General features: G+C 43.1%; 2 protein-coding genes across 6 annotated transcripts in view; one reads left to right on the plus strand and one right to left on the minus strand.

Annotated features, from left to right (window-relative positions):
• Nucleotides 1–569, plus strand: part of MROH2B (maestro heat like repeat family member 2B) — a gene marked incomplete at its 5' end in the record, with an annotated part of 47491 nt that extends 46922 nt beyond the window's left edge. Inside the window, 1 exon segment of the mRNA XM_024119295.1 lies at nucleotides 463–569. Within this exon segment, the coding sequence (XP_023975063.1) occupies nucleotides 463–569 (107 nt within the window).
• A 15284-nt stretch (nucleotides 570–15853) lies between these two features.
• The window catches only part of C7 (complement C7), an 80346-nt gene continuing 72968 nt past the window's right edge, over nucleotides 15854–23231 (minus strand). For all 5 annotated transcript variants that reach the window (XM_028492879.2, XM_028492878.1, XM_028492877.2 and 2 more), the window contains 3 exons: nucleotides 21292–21382; nucleotides 18438–18622; nucleotides 15854–16972 (listed from right to left, as the gene is read on the minus strand). In XM_028492879.2, the coding sequence (XP_028348680.1) occupies nucleotides 16791–16972; nucleotides 18438–18622; nucleotides 21292–21382 (458 nt within the window). In that variant the 3' untranslated portion in view covers nucleotides 15854–16790. The remainder of the gene's footprint in view (nucleotides 16973–18437; nucleotides 18623–21291; nucleotides 21383–23231) is intronic.

Here is a 23231-nt window from a genome sequence, read left to right on the forward strand (position 1 = left end):
GGGTTCGAGCCCTGGTCCGGGAAGATCCCACATGCCGCGGAGCAACTAAACCCATGCGCCACTACTGACCCTGCACTCTAGAGCCGGCGAGCCACAACTACTGAGCCCGCGTGCCGCAACTACTGAAGCCCACGTGCCTAGAGCCCGTGCTCCACAACAAGAGAAGCCACTGCAATGAGACGCCCGTGCACCGCAATGAAGAGTAGCCCCCACTCGCCGCAACTAGAGAGAGCTCGCACACAGCAACGGAGACCCAATGCAGCCAATTAATGAATGAATTAATTAATTTTTTAAAAAATAGATGCTCAATTTGTGGATCCAAATCCTACCTCTTAGGGTAAGACGTGAGCATGGGGGCGTAGCCCCACCCTGCACTGACCCTCAGTGAGAGCCTTCCTGTACTGCACAGCTTGGGCCTCGGCTTTCTTCATTCACTGGACATTGCTATTCTCTCCATTTCAGGACTCCAAGCACTTCGACAAGACCCCTGCATCGGTGTCCAGAGAGCAGCCGAAGCTGCCTTGCAGACCCTCTTGAGAAGGTGCAAAGAGATGAGCATCCATCCGTAAACCATCAGGAAATAAACCGCTAAGCCTTTTCTATAACTGACTCCTGTCTTCATCCTCATAACTCACAAACTTGCAACATCTTGAGGAAAGAGATGGCACCTAGAGTGGGGATGTTGAAGTGGTGGTATCTTCCTTACCCTCCAGGCTCGCCCTGGTGGCTTCTGTTAGCAAACACCACGCCCACCAATTCACTTGAGGAATAACTTGTGATTTGAGCGCTGACAGCCCCATGGCTTTGCATAGGACAGCCCTCTATCTTGGGAAGCTTACATCCCAGCAGATATCAAAAAATGACAGAACATGAAACAATTCTGCTGCCATTAAGAAGAGAACCACTGCTATTTTCCAAACGGAGCCCTTTTGTCTCATATCTTTGCCAGCTTTGGCTTACCACTCACACTCTTTTCTCTCTAAAAAACAGTCCTATGACAAACTTTAACCTGTCTGTTCTTAAGTTGTAATTTATGTGTCGAGACTGTGCCAGGTACTTTTCTGCAAAAGCCCCTTTCTGACATTCTATTAAATCTCATAGTTTCCTTTCCATTTTTATCCTAGAACATTGATCCCTTTGAACTGTGTGTATGCGGATGCGCATGTGTTAACCTTCGTAGCATCTGAATAATAACTCTTCACTCTTTTTTCACAATGCACACCTGAAAGGTTACATACAGGAAATCATGTACAGACAAAGAAGTTTCTAACACAGAGCCTGGGACTCATTTAACACCACCGCTATCAGGATCATTCATGAGCAACATTATTTTTTTGCTATTATTTTTATCTTACTGACATCTAAATTTCAAACACTGAGCTCAAGTATATGCTGGCCCCTTGTTCAGATTTTTGAAATAAAGATAAATGGACAGACAGCTTTAAGGGTGCAATGTATTTAACACTGCACGTTAAATAATTAGAGAAAATCTAAGGGGTGGCATAACTATATACCTTTATACATTTAGTAGCACAAGTATAGGGACAAGTCATGCAATTGGAGGAAAAAACCTGTTCAGGACAGAACAGAGAGGGCCTCGGCTGCTGACAGAATCTCCCCTTAACTTCAGACTTGAGAAAAACCAGGAGTCTGTCAGTATACAAAAACCACTGAATTCAGGACAAACAGTAACAGGATATTAAGGAATTGGCTCTGGCCAGTTGGGATTGGGGAGGCTAGTCTGAAGTAAGCAGGGTTGGCTGGAGGCTGGAAATGTTGCAGCTCAAGTCCAGGATCTGTAGATTAGAACAGCAGTCTAGTGACAGAATGGTTAGTGCATTCTTCAAAGGTCCCCAGTTTTCCAAACAAGTTCTAGGATGCTTTACTCAAACAGCGGCAACTTATTAAACTGAGGTTCCTCTTTATAAATCCCTATTATCTATATTCTAACCCCTTCATCCCCAAGCTCTTTGGGAAAACATCTTTTGTTTCTATAAAACATTTTAAGAACCAAAGGAATCTTTTAGGTCAGAGATTTTAGGCCAGAGTCCCATTTATTCATTCACTTAACAAATATTTGTTGACTGCCTATAATTTACAAAGCACTGTTATAGCCACTGGGGCTACAACCGTGAGGAAAAAAATAGAAAAATTCTACCCTCATGGAGCTTATACTCTATGACATCTGTGTAGAAATTCCAGAGGATGGAGCCAGCCTCCAAGATGGCTCCATGATTCCTTCCTCCTGATGGTTATGTACCCCCCTCCCACAGTGAACAGAAATGCCCTGTGCAATCAATACAATAGTTCAGAAATAACAGTGTGACTTCCAAGCCAAGGTCATAAATCGTTTTGCACTCTCTTGAATCACTCACTCTGGGGGAAGCCAGCTGCCAACATAAGGACACTCAAGCGGCCCAAAAAGAGGTCCATGTGGCCAAGAATTGATGCCTCCTGCAAACAACCAGAGCTAACTTACTAGGCTCGTTAATGAGCCATCTTGGAAATGGATCCATGAGCCCCGCGTAAAGCCTTCAGATGATTGAAGCCTGAGTTGACACACTGACTGGACTATGGGATAAAAGACAGACTGCCCAATTAAATTTGAATTTCAGGTGAACGATGAGTAATTTTTTTAGTAAAAGTGTGTCCTGATTATTGCATGGGACACACTTCTACTAAGGAATTATTTATCATTTTTCTAAAATTCAATTTTAACTGAGCATCTTATATTTTTATTTGCTAAATCAAGCAACCCCAGTTGAATCTAACGGGAGTCCTGAGCCGGAATCACACTAAGCTAAACCACTCCTGAATTCCTGAACCACAAAACTGTATGAGATAATAAATCCATGTTGTCTTAAGGCACTAAGCTTTAAGGTAATTTGCTACGCACCAGTGGATAACTATTACACAGAAAGTCTGTGATTCCATTCAAAGTCGTATGCAAATTTATGTGCATAATTGCATAGGTATATTTTCTGGGTAATGGCTTTGATTAAATTCTTAATGGAGTCAGAAGCTATTCCCAAGCATAACATACATGAAACAGCCAGAAAAAGAAGGCAAGAGACGCGGGTTTAGTTGACCTCTTTGGCGGGTTAAGTCAAATGACATTTCCAATAGAACTTTCTGCAATGACGGGAATGTTCTATATCTGCACTGGTCAATCAATATGGTGGTCACTAACCACGTGTGGCAACTGAACACTTGAAATGTGGCTAGTCCATCGGAGGAATTAAGCTTTTAATTTTAAGGTTAAGTAGCCATATGTAGCTAGTAGCTACAGTATTGCACAAGACGATATCAGAGGGCTTCCCTGGTGGCGCAGTGGTTGCGCGTCCGCCTGCCGATGCAGGGGAACCGGGTTCGCGCCCCAGTCTGGGAGGATCCCACATGCCGCGGAGCGGCTGGGCCCGTGAGCCATGGCCGCTGAGCCTGCGCGTCCGGAGCCTGTGCTCCGCAACGGGAGAGGCCACAACAGAGGAAGGCCCGCATACCACAAAAAAAAAAAAACCAAAAAAAAAAAAAAAGACGATATCAGAACATGGGGCAGGGCTTCCCTGGTGGCGCAGTGGTTGGGAGTCTGCCTGCTGATGCAGGGGACGCGGGGTCGTGCCCCGGTCCGGGAAGATCCCACATGCCGCGGAGCAGCTGGGCCCGTGAGCCGTGGCCACTGAGCCTGCGCGTCCGGAGCCTGTGCTTCGCAACGGGAGAGGCCGCAGCAGTGCTAGGCCCGCGTACCGCAAAAAAAAAAAAAAAAAAAAAAAAAAGAATATGGGGCAAAGAGTCATAACAGAATTTGGGCTGAGCCACCCAGAACCATAGGACTTTCTCAAACAGTATAAATTCACTGACACAAGACCTTGTCTGATACTTCTTTATATATCCATTCCCACTATTACTCTCCACCCATCCTAGCAACCAGCAGAGCCTTCCTTATCATTGATTGGTGGAAATTAGGCAGAATGGCCCCACGAAACACGCATCACAGCTAAATCTTTGTCTAAACCCTAATCTTCGAAGGATTCACCCTGACAAGAATTTCCGAGTCTCTTTTTATCATATTCCACCTTCACCCCTTACTAGCTGTGTGACTTGGGAAAACCATTTTACCTCTCTGTTTCCACATCTGTAAATTGGGATAATTATCTACCTCAAGGTGCTATTGTGAAGATGAAATGTATCACTGTACATGTAAAGCACTTAGAAACCTCGCACAGAATCATTTTTAAGCAAATGTTAACTATACAATGTAAATATTAATATAGTAACAAATTTATTATTAGAATCACAGATTTTAACATAAACTCAGCGACTGGCATATAAAAGCCAGCTGATTATCCTACCTCACGTGGCCACGTTCCTGGCTCGGCGAAAGTTGCTGCCCTGCTTGAGAGGATGTAGACAAGGCGGCCCCTCTAGTCAGAGGATCCCAGCTCAGCTGCTCTGGCGGCCTCTTACTGACGGCAATTCCCCATCGCAGCCTTCTTACTTGCTGTCTTATCATACAGAATAAGCCACAGTCAGGCTGTGCGACAGGGGAAATTTAGACCTATTTGCTCTCCCCAACAATTATTTCTCGTAATCCCTCCCAACCACTACCTTCCGCTCTCAAAGAGTTACCCCCCGCCCCACTTGCTGCCTCTCTTTCCGTCAGTCCTCCACTGGCCTCCGTGGTTCATCTCTATGGTTCAAACACAGCCATGTTACTTGGGGCAGAGAGACTTACTGAGGGTCTTAGGGAGAGAGAGTTCTAGAGAAAAATTATGTTCAAGAACTCGTGAAGAAATTACAGATTTGTTTTTCATTGTTACTCCTGCTGCTTGCCTCACTATTATTTGCACATGTAATCGTTTTTCAACTTGTGTTTACTTTAGGATAGAGATTCAACGATGTTCACAGACTGCTTAATGGGCCCTCGCTACTTTGAAGCTCTCTGAATCACATTATTTTGCAATTCAGCTCTCTGCCCTTTAACCCAACAATGAGAGCCAGTGTTCTGCTGGTAAATCAGGGACGTTTAGCTTGGCTGACCTTGCTAAGAAGGCAGTTTTACCAGAAAAGAGGAAAATTAAAAATCACAGATGGGAAGAAAGAAATAGGCTTCCAAAGAAGCCAGGGGGATTGCTTCATTGGAATTGTCCCCTTACCGCCATAGTTTTAAAAGTTTAAATCAAGACCAGCCACTTCTTCTGGAGACCTCAAGAGACTCCAAGATTGCAGCAAAGTATTTTCTAAAAGTGTTTTATTATCACTTGATTTAGTCCCCAACCCTGCCACTCTCCTTCAGATCACCTAAGTATAAAACTAGAGAATACATGTCAGTCACACATGGTAGCATCCTGTGAGCTAATCAGGAGCTTTGATCTACACCCCTGACAGAAAGCAACTCTCTGACAAGCAATCTTCTATAGCTGCAGTCTGGGAATTATCATTTCTTGGAATTTCTCTTTCTTTCTAATTTACTGCAGGTATCCCTAAGACTGGGACAGTAGAAAACATGGGTAGAGTCAGGAATAACATGAGGGAAAGACAGTGGGGTTCATTACAAAAATGTACGTGTGTTTGCATACATATAAAATCACCAAGTCATGACCTGAGAAATGACATTTAGTTCTTACCTCTACTTTGTCAAACTTCATTTATCCAAAAAAAAACAATCTTACTTATTTGTATTCCTTCTGGACACACTGTCCTGGATTTTATTTATTGAATTATGTGGTTATCCTGAAAGCAAGATAAATTTGGAGAGCACGATTTTCTAAATATATGTGACTCATAGTTTCTTTTTCAATTTGGGAGCCACCAAAAAACACAAAATAAGAAATCCTTCCTTCTACCTTACCTACCACTTCCTCCAAATATTCTGAGGTCAATCTTGAGGATCAAATTGACCAATGCCCTAACACCTCAATTGAACATTGGTCAAAAAGAAGCTCAGTCTTAGAAATGGGAAACCTGGAGAATTGCTTATTCGTCTGCAGGACAGTTTAACCAGGACTTTTAAAATTTTTCTGGGGAAGATGGGGGAGTTGAAATTTATCTTTACCTTGAGTCCAGTGGAATTATAAGAAAGTCATTAATTATCCCACATCCAACCCTCAGTGACTCTGCTTAGGGCTGGGATGGTGAGAATGTGCCAGACCTGTGGATGGAGGTAGACAGGCCTGTGGGGCCATTATCCAGTCTGTAACTTCCATAGAGTATGGAATGGAGCCCCGTGACAATAGCAGAAATGTGTTACTAAGAGATGAAGATGGCTAAATAGCAAAGGGCCAAATATTGAATGACAAATCAGGTTACACTATATCTGGAAGGCACTGGGTAGCCAGAAGAAGTTCTTGAACAAGGTGATAAAATAATAACTTAGTATTTTAGCATGTAATTACCAGAGTAGATAAACTGGTAAGTCAGACAGTAGGTGATAGACTTTTGGACTCAGGACTTATTATAAAAAGAAATGACAGGGTGGTTAATTACTAGTAAGGAGATTGAATCAGTAATCAAAAACCTCCCAACAAACAAAAGTCTAGGGCCAGATGTCTTCTCCGGTGAATGCTACCAAACATTTAAAGGAGAGTCAATACCAATCTTTCTCAAAACCTTCCAAAAAATAGAACACTTCCAAACTCATTTTATGAGGCCTGCATTACCCCGATACCAAAAGCAGACAAGGATGCTACAAGACAGGAAAGGGTCATACACCATGATATGCTTGAGGGAGATTTACGGCATAACTTAGTTCATAGGAATCTAGATCAACTTTCTCTTCTATGAAATATCATGTCAACCAATTGCATTGAGGACATGCTGATTGGACCTAGTGAACAAGAAATAGCAACTACTCTAGACTTATTGGTAAGACATTTGTATGTTAGAGATTGGGAAATAAATCTGACTAAACTGAGAGTATCTCAGTGAAATTTCTAGGGGTCCAATAGTGTGGGGCCATGTGGAGACCTCCCATCTACAGTGAAGGATAAGTTGTTGCATCCTGCCACTCCTACAGCCAAGAAAAGCACAACGCCTAGTGGGCCTCTCACTTCACAGCAAAAAAAAAAAAACGTGCTGTAACAGGCCTTAGTATTTTGGAGCCAAGTCCTGCCATCCTCTGCAAATAACTACTCTTCTTTCAAGAAACAACTCTTGGCTTGCTACTAGGCCTTAGTAGAGACTGAACACTTAATTGTGGGCCACCAAGTTACCATGTGAGCTGAGCTGCCCATCATGAACAGGGTGTTATCTGACCCACCGTGCCAGAAATTTGGGCATGCACAGCGGCACTCCATCATCGAATAGAAGTGATGTATATGTGACTGGCCTGAGCAGGCCAAAGCGCATAAGTAAGTTATGTGAAGAAGTGATGCAAATGCCCATAATCTTTACTCCTGCTACGCTGCCTTCTCTCACCCATGTTCACCTATGGCCCCATGGTACACGATGAGCGCCATGATCAGCTGACAAAGGAAGAGTGAACTCATGCCTGGTTTACAGATGGGTCTGCACAATATGCAGCCACCACCCATGAGCAGACAGCGGTGACACTACAGCCCCTTCTCTGAAAACAGCGGTGAAGGGAAATCCTCCCAGTGGACAGAACTTTGAGCAGGGCACCTCATTGTCCACCTTGCTTGGAAGGAGCAGTGGTCAGACGTGCGATTATATACAGATTCCTGGGCTGTGTCCCGTGATTTGGCTAGATGGTCAGACACTTGGAAAGACATGATTGGAAAATTGGTGCCAAGAAAATATAGGGAGGAGGAACACGGATAGACCTCTCTGAATTTTCAAAAAATATGAAGATATTTGTGTCCCCTGTAAATATTCACCAAAATGTGACCCCAGCAGCAGAGGGCTTTAATAATCAAGTAGAGAGAATGACTTGTTCTGTGGAACCAGCCAGCCTCTCTCCCCAGCCATTCCCATCATAACCCAATGGGCTCATGAACAAAGTGGCCATCATGGCAGGGATAGAGGTCATGCTTAGACTCAGCAACATGGAGTTCCACTCACTAAGGCTGACCTGGCCACGGCCACCACTGAGCGACCAGTCTGCCAGCAGCAGAGACTAACACTGAGTCCTCAGTACAGCACCATTCCCCAGGGTGATCAGCTAGCTACCTGATGGCACATGGATTACATTGAACAAAACATCTATTATGGAAGGGGTAGTGTTGTGTTCTCACTGAAATTGACACTAAGCGTGCATATGGATTTGCCTTCTCTGCATCCAATGCTTCGGCTACTACCATCTGTGGACTTACAGAATGTCTTATCCACTGTCGTGGTATTCCACACATCATTGCTTCCAATCTAGGAACTCACTTCACAGCAAGTGCTGCAATGGGCACATGCTCGTGGAATTCACTGGTGTTACCATGTTCCTCACCATCCTGAGACAGCTGGCTTGACAGGATAGTGGACTGGCCTTTTGAAGATTTAGTTACAGTGCCAGCTAGGTGGCAATACCTTGCAGGGCTGGGGCAAGAATCTGCGGAAGATTGTGTATGCTCTGAATCAGCATCCAATGTATAGTGCTGTTTCTCCCATCCACTATTCAGAGATCCAAGAACCAAGGGATGGAAATGGGAGTGGCATCACGCACTCACTGGCATCACTCACTGTTATTATCCCTAGTAATCCATTAGCAAAATGTTTGCTTTCTGCTCCCATGATCTTATGCTCTGCTGGCCTAGAAGTCTTAGTTCCAGAGGGTGAATGCTTCCACCAGGAGACACAAAAATGATTCCATTGAATGAGAAGTTAAGACTGCCACCTGGCTGCTTTAGGCTCTTCAGGCCTCTGAATCAACAGGCAAGGAAGGAAGTAACTGGGCTGACTGGAGTGACTGATCCTGACTACCGAGGAGAAATTGGACTACTGCTCCCCAGTGGAGGTAAGGAAGAGTATATCTGGGATACAGGAGATCCTTTAGGGCCTCTCTTAGTGATACCATGCCCTGTGATTAAGGTCAATGGAAAACAACAACATCCCAATCCAGGCAGGACTACTAATGGCCCAGACCATTCAGGAATGAAGGTGTGGGTCACTGCATCATGTAAAGAACCACAACTAGCTGAGGTGCTTGCTGAAGGCGAAGGGAATACAGATTTGGTAGCTGAAGAAGAGAGTTAAAATACCAGCTACAACCACATGACCAGTTGTAGAAACGAGGACTGTAATTGCCCTGAATATTTCCTCTTTATTTTGTTATGAATTTGTGTGTATCTATTAAGCAAATATCATTTTTTTCTTTCCTCTCTTATTTCCTTATCATGCAACATAAGATTATTTAATTTATATCATAGTATTTAAGTATTGTTCATTTTACATCATAGTATTTAAGTTACAGGATATCAAGGGGAAGTGTAAACATCCTTCAAGTTCTCTATCTCCTCTTCTGGGGAAAGGGTTAGTATGTTTTCAGTTGTATGTAAGATAGTTGTATCATGTGAGATGGAATTCTAACCTTATTATTATCTTTATTTGGAGATTAAGTATGGTTTATAGAGATGTGTATGGGGGTTAATAAGCTAAGCCAAGTTAATAAGGGGTGGACTTGAGATGATTAATCTTCTGTGTCAACTTGACTGGGCTGTAGGATGCCCAGATATCTAGTTAAACATTTTTTCTGAGTGTGTCTGTGAGGGTGTTTCCAGAAGAGATTGACATTTGAATTGGTGGACTGAGTAAAGCAGATTGCCATCCCCCATGTAGGTGAGGATCAGTCAATCCATCGAGGACTTAAATAGAACAAAAAGTAAAGGAAGTTTGAATTCTCTCTCTCTCTACCTAATTGCTTGAGCTGAGACTGGTCTCCTCCTGACCTTGGAATGAGGCTGAAACCATTGGCACTCCTGGTTCTCAGGCCTTCAGAGTTGAACTGGAATTTACACCAGGGGTTTTCTGGGTCTGTAGCTTGCAATGGTAGATCATAGGACTTCTTAGCTTTCATAATCACATGAGCCAATTCCTTATAATAAATTATATATATATAATTATAGGGTTCTCTGAAGAACCCTAACTAATACACTCTACTTATATGTACAATATTTATATACACTACTTCTAAAATCAAATGAAAACTGAAGTAGCTATATTAATACCAGACAAAGTAGACTTCAAAACAAAGAATATATCAAAGAGACATTTGACTGGCAACAAATGGGTCAATTTATCAAGAGGACATAATAATCCTAAAAGTTTATTCACCTAAATCTACACAAAAGTTAGAGATTTCAATACTCTCAGTAACTGATAGAACAAGCAGTCTGAAGATCAATAAGGATACAGAAGACTTGAACAACACTACCAAGTTGAACTTATTGACATGTGTGGAACACCCCACTGAACAACAGAAAGCAACTACTTTGCAAGTGCACATGGAACATTAACCAAAATAGACCATATTCTGGGCCATAAAACAAATCTGTACAAATTTAAAAGGATTGAAATCATACAAAGTATGTTCTCTAATCACAGTGGAATTGAACTAGAAATCAATAACAGGAAGATATCTTGAAATCTCCAAAATATTTAGAGAATTAAATGTTATTCAATAAAGAACAAGCCAGTGTTTATTAAAGCTCCATATCCTCAAGATCAAAATCTCGGCAGTCCCATTCCTAGGTGAGTATACCCCTAGACCCATTCAAACACACACACACACACACACACACACACACACACACACACACACACACACACAGTAGATTCATGGAGCATTAGAGCTTTAAAAATTTGTTTCAATCCATTTTAAAATATCAGTTTAAGAAATGCATCATATTTATACAGCTGAATCTTTCTGAAAAGTTATGGAAATTAACTACTGTGTTTTTATTTCAGTAACCAAATCTTATCTTGAATGTTGGCTTATTTTTTAATAGGACCAAGTATTGCAAAAAATGTAGAACCTGTTAACGTCCTAATCAACGAGAAGTGCTATTACCGTCTTCAACATATCAGAATAGTGGTTAAGAGTATGATCTATGGAACCAAAGGGCTTGGATTTAAATCCTGTTCCTCCATTTGTTATCTGTGTGAAGTTGGGTAAATCACTTACTTAGCTTCTCTATGCCTCCATTTCCTGATTTGTAAAACGAGGCTAATAATAGTACTTATTCCTAGTGTCCTTGAGCTGACTGAATGAGTTAACATAGGTAAAGTGCTCCCAGCAGGTTTAGGTTTAAATATTAATGCTGCTCTTTTCCTGCATTTGTGTCTTTGCAATCCACAGCCCAAGACTGAGTTCCAATGTTCCTTCTCAGAAGAGATGGTATATCCTAGCCTGAGTTGCTTGGGATTTGTATTAGGCATTTAAAACACTGTCATTATAATGTGAGAGAAAAATGTCTCCTAGAATACGTAGGGAGAGTATATCACGTTCCATAAAGTTACTTTGCTGTCTTTACATTATTTGCCAAGATTGCCAAAGGGCAAGCTCGTGAGATAAGATTCCTCACCAACCCACTGGATGAAGCAACAGGTTTGACCAATAAATTACAGTAACTTATGGTCCCTTCTATGGGCTAAATGTGTCCCCTCAAAATTCATATGTTGAAGCCTTCATCCCCAAGGTGATGGTATTTGCAGATGGAACCTTTGGGAGGTAATTAGGTTTAGATGAGGTCAGAGGTCATAAGGGTAGCGCCCCCGTGATAGGATTAGTGCTCTTATAAGAGGAAGAGACCAGAGCTCCCCCTCTTTCCACCATGTGAAGATACAGCAAGAAAGCAGCTGTCTGCAAACCAGGAAGAAGGCCCTCACCAGACATTCAATTTACTGGGACCTTGATCTTGGACTTCCCAGCCTCCAGGACTGTGAGAAATAAATGTTGTTTAAACCATCCAGTCCGTGGTGTTTTGTTACAGCAGCCAGAACTAAGACATTCTTGTTCTCTCTCCCACCAACATGGGAAAGACTGTTGATCACAGATTAGAATTCCCAGTCTGCGTTCCAGGGAACTGTCAGCTGCAGCCACCCCCACTGTTAGAAGCAGGAAAAACAATCTCTTAATAAGCCAGCATCCCAAGATCCACTTTTCCAGAACTTAGCCTTGCTTGTCAATATCGTTTGGATCTCAGGAATTTCTGTTTCTTCCTTAAGTCCTCTGCTTCATTCTCTACTGCAATTCTCAAGAGCGAGCATCCTCACCCTCCATCAATCTTCCACAGGGGACGTGAGACAACATCTCCTAACTGTATTCAAAACAAAAAAGGGAGAGAATTGAGAGGCCCACACTTCCATGGCACAAAAGATTAGTATTTCAGAATACCTGCCCTGGGGGTGTCTCAGGAGAACACTCCCACACTGCACATGAACCCGCCCCTGCTTGGCAACACACAACTCAAACATAACAGCCACGTGTCCACAGGACAATAAAGGGGCCAGCACTGTAGTGAAACGAGATGAGCATCACCCTGGGAGGCAGAAGAGCCATTTCTAGAGTAAACCAGCTATGTCATAATAGATAATAACTGTAAAATGGCCGTTTTATTGAGTATATACAGCCCGTGTCCTGAGTCACAGGGGGCACAGAACCATACCATCAAGTCCCTACCCTTGCCAGTCCAGAGCAGGCTTGGAGACCAGATCTCCTCAAAGGTGACTTTCTCTCACATTTAATGAATCTGTGTACCACGTCCGCGGGAAGCAGCCAATCATTGCATTTTTAAGAGACCCCAGACACTCAGGAAATCTTCTCATCATCCTACCAAAGTATTTAATCCTATGGGGCCACAATCATCCCATTAGAGAGCTTGTCCAGGTTTACATCACACCTGACTTCAGCAATTCCCCCCTCAACACCCCGGTGCTCAGTGTCTGTGCAGAGAAGAGTTTCTGGACTTAGAGTTCAGTGGGGGCCCTTTATGAACTACTGTCATGGTACACACTAGGGTTGCATATGATCTAATAATACACCAATCCTGAGACTTTCATGTTAATCAGTTTCTCCTGAGGGTGTCTGGTAAAACTTTCCTTTGATGAGAAAATTCCACTTCACACTTACAGAAAATTCCTTTCACCTGTCTGTGTTCCCAGCCCACTTGGTCAGCTGATTATTGCATAACAGGCCCTCATCCAGCAGCACATCTGCTTTATTCTTTCCATCAGTGCTTCTCTGTCTTGAGCATCATTGATCTGTTATGTACTTGAGGCCCCTCCCCTGGGGTTCAGTACCAGCCCCCTCTCACAGGGATGCATGGAAAGAACAGTGATAACAGAGTAGTTCTTAATGTTTGTCCTTTCACAGGAAACTGTCCTCAGCCTGTGAATCAAAAAGAACATTTTATTGTTCTTTCTTGTGCCCACCTTTTCACCTTCAGCCCACCCCTTCTGAAACGACAGACTTCCCATCTAGTCTCGTTAACCCTTGGATGAAAAAAGCAAATTTTTTTACATGATTGATGTTTTGAGGATAAAGCTGGAGCTTTGCCTGACAGGAATAAATAAAAAGACAAATTGTAGGTGCTTGGGTGGTCACAGCAGGGACTCCTATCATACCATCCGCTTTCTTGTCCCCAAATGTGTGAACTGCCTGAAAGACCAAGGTAATTGAAAAGCATGCATATACCTCGGGTTTCTCAGATATTAACGGAAATTGCCTCCTACTGCGGTTGCTTTCCGGCTCAGTGTTCTGAAAGAGAACAGGTCGTTCCATTTCTAATTAACACTTTAACTAGTCCATCAAGGAAGAAAAGTCTCAGTGGACTGGTAGATAGCAGGACTAATGCAAAGGCTCAATTCTGCCACTCCTGTACTAAGGATGCTCCAGTCTTCCCCCCCCTCCCTTCTTTTCATTTCTCTTCTCTCCTCTTGTGCCTCCTCCTCCTCTCCTACCTCAGAGAAAGAAAGAGTCGTAGATACACCTGAACACCCTAAGTATGTAACATCTTCCTTTATCTTCAAATTTATGATGACCACCTTCACTAGCTATTATGCTCATCTTACAAATAATCCAAACGCCTGTGGTGGGTCAGTATGTGTGTCAGTATGAGGGTGTAAGAAATGTTGGTAGGTATAGAAAAAAATATAGAACAAATGATAAACTGTGGGGTCCGTCCAAACATATTGATGAATCCACATGTCTTAACCAAAAGGAAAAGTGATTAATAATTTATGTGCAGCTGTTTCGGGGAATGTTGAGTAAACCAGCCGCTCAGCACCTGCAGCTCTGAGTGGCTACTTAACAACAGGATGGACTCACAAGTACCATACGAAGCTGAGATTAGCAACGACCTGCCTAGCTGAGAGGGGGAGCTCTCAGTCAAATGAGCCAGTTACCTGGCTTGTTGCTAGGCAACCCAAGAGTTCCAGGGGTCATGTGTCAGATGTTCCAGGGGTCATTTGTCATTTGTCAGTCTCTTGCCACTCCACGTTCCCACCGTACCCCACCTGAATACCAAGAATATCCCCTCTGTTTCAAGGGACTTACAAGCACCCTGGACTGTTGCTCTTGGGAGGGGGGTTCCATACAGAGCAGTTAGGAGGGGGCTCAGTAAATCTCAGGGCGTTGATAAGCAGCACTTCTGTTGGTCAATTATCAGGAAATGTGTGGAGCGTCACAAGAAGGCACACTCCGATGCAATTAGGAGACCTTCCAAAGCAGCGTCTCTGCCCATGTGACTTACAGCGTCCACTTAAAATGTGACTGATGGCCAGTAAGATGTGACTGGGCTCCCACGTAGCTCCCTGAGACTGGCCAACGCACCAGCTGATTCCCTCCTCTCCCTCTCTCCCCTGCTAGGCCCAGATGACTTTAACTTCAGCACTTCCTGCCTTCTCTTCCAAGGCTAGATCCCATCCCAGCCCGTGTCCCTCACCTGGTCTGAGGCACAGGGAAGGGCAGATGGGGACATTCTCACACTACCTCTGCTCCCGTTGCAGTCAATTTTCATGGCATAAACAGTCCTCCCAGCTTTCCTCAAAGCCTTCTCTTCAGATGTTCAAGAACTTATTTTGGAAGTTTCAAAACATGTTTGAAGGCTTAATGTTGAAAGTTACTTTCTTCTTGCAGCCCTGCTGCCACGATCCTAATTCACACATAGACAGTTGTGAAGGTCTCTGTCCAACTAGAGGAAAGGTCAAGTATAAGGATGTTCGGAAAACTTAAAAAGGCATGAAATTTCATATTTCAAGACAGCAACTCTCTGCAACCTCATTCACTGGTCCCCTCCTTCTCCACCAACTATTCACTCATCCCTTGGACAGACCTGGAGGACATGATGCTGAATGAAATAAGCCAAATACAAAAAGATAAATACTGTATAATCTCACTTTGAGGAGGTATCTAAAACAGTCAAAGTCATGGAGCAGAGAGTGGAGTGGTGGTTGCCAGGGGCTAGAGGCAGGGGAAAATGGGGAAGTGATGGTCAAAAGATATCAAGTTTCAGTTATGCAAGGTAAATGAGTTCTAGAGATCTACTGTATAGCACAGTGCCTGAGGCTATCAATGCTATAATGTACACTTAAAATTTTCTAACAGGGAAGATCTTATGTTAAGTGTTCTCACCATAATAATCATAATAATAACGAGGGTGGGAGGAAACTTTGGGAGATGTTGGATATGTTTATGGTCTGGATGGTGGTGATGGTTTCACAGATGTATACTTATCCCCAAACTCATGTACAGCTCTTTACATGTCAATCACACCTCAATAAAGTAGTCTGAAATTTTTAAAAATATAAAAAAGAGCATAAGAGCCATCCTTCATGGAAAGTCTTTAAAATTAAACGTAACACAGATTTTAAAATTCCAAAGTATAGTATCTTTAATGAGTTTTTAAATCATTGTCATTTAAACTAAAGTTTCATTGAAATGTATCAGAAAAATACAGAGATATTATTTGTATATAAAAGCATATTTTAAATTCCATTGAAGCCCACTCATTTCATCAACTACAGCTGTTATTTTGTTTTGATGAAAGATGATTAGGGAATAAATAGAAGGCTAATGCCTCAAATGGATCTACCTGTAGAGCCCCCTGAAAAATCTAAGTATGTATCCACATTAGAGAACACTTCTCCCAAATACGCAATCACTCAATAGCTCAGGCATGAATGATGCTTCCTACAAAAGGAAAGGGGAGGAGGGGGACAAATTGCAGGTCTTGTGTTTGGAAAACACAAGAAAAGCTCCAGAGAGAAGCCTCAATTGTAAATACTTGTTCTCAGACAAGAAAGTAGAAGGTGCCCCTGTGACCATAACATGATGGATTCCACTCTGATAGCGGTGTTTCAACCTCCTGACAAGATCAGGGATCTCTAGGTGTGGTGCTTGGCATCGAATAATTGTATCTGCCTTTTTCCATTCAAGGTCCCCTTTGTATTTGGTTTCTCTGAGCGAAGCCAGCCTCTCTAATCTTTTTGTTTTCATAATCAATTTGTGGAGTGTGTTCTGGTCGGTTCTTTTAATCATACTAAAAAGAATCACAGAGCATTCAAATTTCTCTAATCCAACCCTCTAATTTTCAGATTAAATAAAAAGTCAAGGTCCAGAGAAGTCAGCAATTTTTCCAAGAACACACAGCTCCTTCAAAGGTTCACCAATATCCTTCAGCCTGACTGACATTTAAAAAGAGAAGAAAAGGAGGATCTGGATTCAGGTTTGGGAGAACAAAGGGTTGTGTCATCATGCAGGGCCTGGGGATTGGGAGAAGTGGACACGGAGTGGAAGGAGAAAGAATGGGCCCGCGTGCTGAGAAGCTGTCTACAGGGCCGGGCGTGCAGAGGTTTTAACTCGGCCATGCGGCTGCAGGATCGCGAGCAGGCCCACCGGGCGCCGGGAGCTACGGGGCTTCGGCGGCGCAGGGCCGGATGCTGGTGACGGAGATGCTCTGTCCTCGGCATCTCAGGACGCCGGCCTCACACTCTGTCATCGTCCGCTCCCTGCCATTCGCCTCCACGCAGACGCTGAACCCTGTTTCCTCGCACTCCGAGGCGGCTCTGCAGACACATTTGCCGCTCTGGGCTGGAAAAAGAAGCGAGAGAGGCTTGGTGGCCCATGGTGGAGGTGGGGAAGACAAGGCGCATCACGTCCAAAGTCGTGATGTTTGGTGATTGGAGAACTAGAGACGCTCCTGCCTCGCGTGATGCAATCAACTACCCTCCCCTCTCCCAGACCCCCAGGAAAAGCCGCAGGATTGGGCAAGGGAGGCATTTCGCTCCAGTCCGACAGAATAAGCAGTTTTTGAGGCCGCTGCCAGGCTTCCTATCGATGGGACCCCCGCGGAGCGGTTCTCTCCTCCACGTGCTGCACGGGGGGGTGGGGTGGGGGGCCAAACCCCCGGTGTGATCCCTCAACGCCCAGACCAAATGCAGAGACCTCAGCAAAAAGCCAGGCGACAAGGCTCAAACAGAGGGAGACGAAGAATTAACATGCTTTGAGAGAGAGAGGGCATGAAATGCAAAAGGCCTCATGCCCCGTAAAGACCCATCAGAAACGAGTCGGGGAGGAAAGCAGTGTGTGTGCTGAAGGTGCGAGGCTGGAACACACCAGCCGGGCGTCCCCAGAAGGAGGGTAACCAGGTCTGCCAGACCACTGTGGTGACTGCCAAACCGAAAGTGACCCAGACGTGGCTATATGTGTCATCGTCTCTGCTGCAAATGGGACGGGAGTGAGGGGAAAGGTGCCCGGCAGGTACCGGCCAGGAAAAGGAGGGCCTGTGGGGCTAGCAGAGACCTTACAGATCAAGATCGCACAGTCCGGCTGCCAAATTGACAGATGGGGAAACTGAGGACGGTGACTTGGCTCTGGCCACCCAACTCTTCCCCCCGGCGGAGGAGGGCTGGCCAGTGCTGGTTGTCAAGATCACTGTTAAGTGCCACCTGGACACAGCACCAGCAAGTACGGAATCACAGCTTGAGAATGTAGTACCTCCTTCTCTATTCTCTTCACATCCTTCTGATTGCTTCTAGGAGAAAGTGTCAGCTTGGCATGGGTGTGCTTTCAACACGCCCCTGACACTTGCTAAACACCCTTTACCACAAGGAAGCATCATCCTCCAAGCTTTGAGCAGCATCTGGCTAGAATCTCCTACCTTGTTTTGTTTCATTGTATGTATTTTCATGGTTACCTAATATTTATGGCAAGGGACATTTCCTATTAAAGATGTGATATAAAGTTTCTTCTTTTAAAAATTGTTATTTTTATGGGAGTCTGTTTCTTTTTAAATGAGTACGTAATATGGATAATACAAGGACAGAGCAAAAATCATGAAGGTGGAACGTGACGTTTGGGAGGACATTCAGACCGTCAGGGAGAGTTCTTGATTCACCCCCTCCCCGGGGAAGGCAGTCAGGGAGGATAGTTCATGCTCAGACCAGTCGGAGTCTTTCACACCCTCAGGGATGTGCTTTGAGCTGCTGCTAAACTAGAAAACTTCACTCCTATTACTTGAGCATTTTTATAGTTACAAATATGAAATGCCCCTTACCATCACATTTTCCCCATAGTGGACACACACCGCAAGCTTTCCCAGCTGAGGCGGGTAGAGTACAGCTCTCCCTACCAGCAACAGTGTAATTTCTACCCTGACATTGGAGAACATGCATCTTGCAAACTGTCAGAGGCAGTATCCTCTTGCTTCTCTCATCTCGAGCACATACATCCAAGGAGGATCTGAAACAAATTTTTTAAATTACTTTATTCACAAGATTTTCCTTCTTCAAAGCTGAGAATGAGAAGTGAAAGGTGAGGCCCTGCGTTCAGTGCCTCAGATGTTGTCACCTACAGCAAAAAGATGGAACAGAAATGCAAATGCCCCTCATTACTAGGGCCCAACCCCCTCCGATCTTCAAAATGAACATATTTTGCTCTTTATTTACTCACAAGTTTTACAAGCTTAGATATCTAGTGTCAATGTAGTTTCATCTAGAACAGATCAGATACAGCAAATTAGAAGAGAAGGCAACGTCTGCTAGCCACAGCTGGTAGATTGACGACAAAGAAGGAGACAGAAAATTAGCAAAGATTAAAACACTCAGAGGAATGGTAGTCAAATGGGACCACTGACTGCAGAAGAAAGTACCTCCTCCCAGGCCAGCAGCCCTGAGAGTTCAGGTCCATATTATAGCATTATCCACAGGTGATGACTGAATCCTCAAGGGAAAATGAACTCTATTTTTCAATGCTATTTTTAGAGTATCTACCCTTTACAAAATAGTTTAGAAATATCTCCATAAAATGGGTTACTTTTTTTCGTATGCATTGGTGTTAAAATAGTGCCAACTATCTGAAATGTCACTAATAAAAACAACCACATTTCTGAATGCTGATGGGTAAGGAAACAATTACTGTAGTGAAACCCTAGACAACAAGGCATTTTTGAATAGTAAACAGAATCTATATTTACTTATATATATTTAGCTCTAATGTTTACTTCTCTGACGAAGAGTTAAATTTATTTGGACATTTACATAACAGAAACAAATCCTAGTATTTCTTTTTTATCTGTTTATTTAAACTTTAAATAGAAGTACTCAGAACAGCTTAAAGGACAGAGAACTTACAAGGCCATCTATCTTGTTATCAGTATCTGATGTTAAAACTCTTACTGTATTTATAAACAGGCTGCAGATAAACTCAATGAATCAGAGAAGTTGGACAGAGGATGAAAGTGAGTCAAAGTAAACAATGATTAATAGAGAATAACAGCACAGTCAGAAGATTCTGGGCTGACCACTTCCATTTATGCTATTCAGTTTTATGTTCTTCACATGAGAAGTTACTTCTTTTAAGATACCACCATAATCATCATTACCCAATGTAGGTGTTCAAGGAGATGTGTTTTGGTGACCATACTAATTGAAAGCCAAGTAATAGGCTAATAATTTGTGTTTTGCTTCTTAACCTTAAAGATGGCCAGTGAGTCCTGGGAACTGGATATCTTCCATTTGCCTCTCCAGATTCACCCTCCACTCTTCTCCACCCTGCCTGGGAGGCTGACACATATGGACCACACCAATAGACTTCCTTGTCCTCTAGCTTCAGGGGTGTTTGATCAATGGGGGAGTCTGGCAAGAGACTGGAGGGAGAGAAGAGGGTACAGTGGGGGGTTTTATTCCCCTGGCTCACTGCTGGGGATCTCTGAGGTCCCCAAATGAGGGACTCAACTCTTCCTCAACTAGCCCTCCGTCAACAGGTTTTCATAAGTGCTCCTCTCTCACACCTTCTGGCTTGGGTATGGAGATACTATAAACCCGAACTGCTACCAGTCCAGGAGTACTGCCCTGTGGCTTGCAGTTTTCTTTACTCTGCTCACATGTCTGTAAATAGGCCCACCAGTAAACCTCCTCTTGTCCCAATTTAATCATGCCATCTGTATCCAACATCCAGTAATTACTTCAGATAGCTTTCTACAATGGAGTGAATTCAAGTGCGGTGGTGTTCTTAGAATGCAAATCTATAAATAAACATATTTCAAGAATCAGAAAAGCAGCCGCTTTTGTTTCTCTTTGTATCTTTAAGAGTTTATGTCTCATGGGAATTTCAGCCCTAATCTCCTCAAGCTCTAAATCCTCAGGTGATGGTTTCGTATTTTGCCCCATTTTATGTAGAGAACAAGCAATCTCAGGCAGTCCTTCAGCCTTTCTCACCAGCCAGATTAGAACACTGCCTAACGCCACCAATGGGCAGCCCTGGTGACCCAGGCAAATAACAAACAGCAAATGGACTGCACTGAAATGCAAAGACCCTTAACCCCGGGTAAGCAACACCTTTGAGCTAACAGAGACTAGCATCTAAGAAATCATCCCATCTATTTTTTTTAATTTAATTATTATTTTTTAACTTTTTATTTTATATTGGAGTATAGTTTATTAACAATGTTGTGTTAGTTTCAGGTGTACAGCAAAGTGATTCAGTTATACATATACATGTATCTATTCTTTTTCAAATTCTTTTCCCATTTAGGCTGTTACATAATACTGAGCAGAGTTCCCTGTGCTATACAGAAGGTCCTTGTTGGTTACCTATTTTAAATATAGCAGTGGGTACATGTCAATCCCAAACTCCCTAACTATCCTTCCTCTGCACCCTTCCCCCCACCCCATAACCATAAGTTCGTTCTCTAAGTCCGTGAGTCTGTTTCTATTTTGTAAATAAGTTCATTTGTATCCATTTTTTTTTAGATTCCGTATATAAGTGATATCATACGATATTTGTCTTTCTCTGTCTGACTGACTTCAGTTAGTATGACAATCTCTAGGTCCATCCATGTTGCTTCAAATGACATTAAGAAATCATCCCATCTATTTTAAATCAAATAAAACAGAGAAGACACAGCTTACCCACATTCATAAGGCATTTTACAAACACATCTTGAGTTCTGCAGTTTCTCCCAACGCTGACATTCAGGCACTTCCGGTGCCAAAGGGGCATCTAAAAGAAAACGATAATGGAGAGGCGATCATTAGGTGAAAAGCTTCTTCATAGCAAACAAGGTTTTTTGTTTTTTTTTTTGTTTTTTTTTTTGCGGTACGTGGGCCTCTCACCGCTGTGGCCTCTCCCGTTGCGGAGCACAGGCTCCGGACGCGCAGGCTCCGCGGCCATGGCTCACGGGCCCAGCCGCTCCGCGGCATGTGGGATCTTCCCAGACCGGGGCACGAACCCGCGTCCCCTGCATCGGCAGGCAGACTCTCAACCACTGCGCCACCAGGGAAGCCCCAAGGTATTATTTTAATTGTTGAACCAGGCTCTGTAATATTCTCAACTGCAACAAGTTTGTACAGTAAAAAATAAAGCTATAAAGCATTTTACAAGAGCTAGAGCATTCCTAGGACCACCCAATTTCATTGGTCATAATAGCTACCATTTCTTGAGCATTTACTCTTGGCCCTGCCCTTTTTATACATTGCGATATTTAATCCCCTTAATAAATGCCCGTTTAAGAGATGAGGAAACTAAGAGACAGAAAAGTTAGGCAATTCATGCTAGTTAACAAATTGGCCAAGCCAGGATTGAAGTCCATGTTTGTCTGAATTGAAGGCCCATAGAGTAGGCTCCCTTTCATCAAGTACATGGGGGTTTAAAAACTGTTTGTTATGTGGACGCATTTTGCCCACTGTGCCTATGATGAGACAGAAAGCATACCATCACTTGACCTATACAAGAAGAACTCTCAGTATCTCAAGGACAACTATAATAACCTCTTACATGTAAATGTCCAAGTGGTCTCCCCTCAACAGTGACTAAATGTCTGGAGGTACTTACATTAATAAAATCCTTTCCTTTATTTTACGTTTCCTACAAACTGATAGAAAGCCAATCATCATTCCAGTTTTGACAGGAAAACACTTTGGTCCAACTGACAAGAGCATAATTTGCCACGGCCTAGGCTATGCCTGCCTACAACGTGAACAGTCTACACCACCCTGCAATTTCCACCTCCTGCCAGCTTCATTACAATGGAATTCAGTGGCATATACTTTTGCATCATAAAACTAGCTACCTGCTGGATATATCTATAAAGGTCATTTGCCTGAAGGATGTGTTTTTATGGGTGCACAAACTATGGAATACTTCCTTACTTCGGAAAACATAAGAGCTTTAGACATGACAGGAAAATCTCATGAACAAGGAAGGCATAAACTTGTAAAAATGGTAGCAAGGTGAAGTATGCCTGCCGTGTCCAGCAAGGTCTCTAGCAAGTATTTATTCTTTAAACATTTTTCTTTGAAATGGTATTGTCTTTTTTTTTTAATACAGCAGGTTCTTGTTAGTCATCAATTTTATACACATCAGTGTACACATGTCAATCCCAATCGCCCAATTTGAAATGGTATTATCTTAAATGCAATGTAGTATCCTGAATTGGATCCTAGACCATGAAAAGGATATCGGTGGAAAAACTGGTGACGTATGAATAGAGTCTGTAGGGTAGCCAATAGTACGGTACTATTTAATATTAATGTCTTGGTTTTGACCAACTAAATTGTGTCAAGGTATGTAAGGTGTTAACATTATGGGAAGATGGGTAAAGGGTATATGGAAACTATACTTGCAAATTTTCTGAAATCCTAAGTAATTCCAAAATAAAATATTTTAATGGTATTATCTAGATCAATGCTTCTCAACCAGTGGCAAATGTTTGCTCCCCAGGGGACATTTGGCAATGTCAACAGACATTTTTGGTTGTCACCCCTGTGAAACGCTTCTGGCATCTAGTGAGCAGAGACCAGGGATTCTGCCAAACGTCTGATAAGGCACAGGACAGGCTCCCACAACAAAG

The sequence above is a fragment of the Physeter macrocephalus genome, chromosome 8 (genome assembly GCF_002837175.3).
Source record: "Physeter macrocephalus isolate SW-GA chromosome 8, ASM283717v5, whole genome shotgun sequence".
NCBI classification, from domain to species: domain Eukaryota; kingdom Metazoa; phylum Chordata; class Mammalia; order Artiodactyla; family Physeteridae; genus Physeter; species Physeter macrocephalus.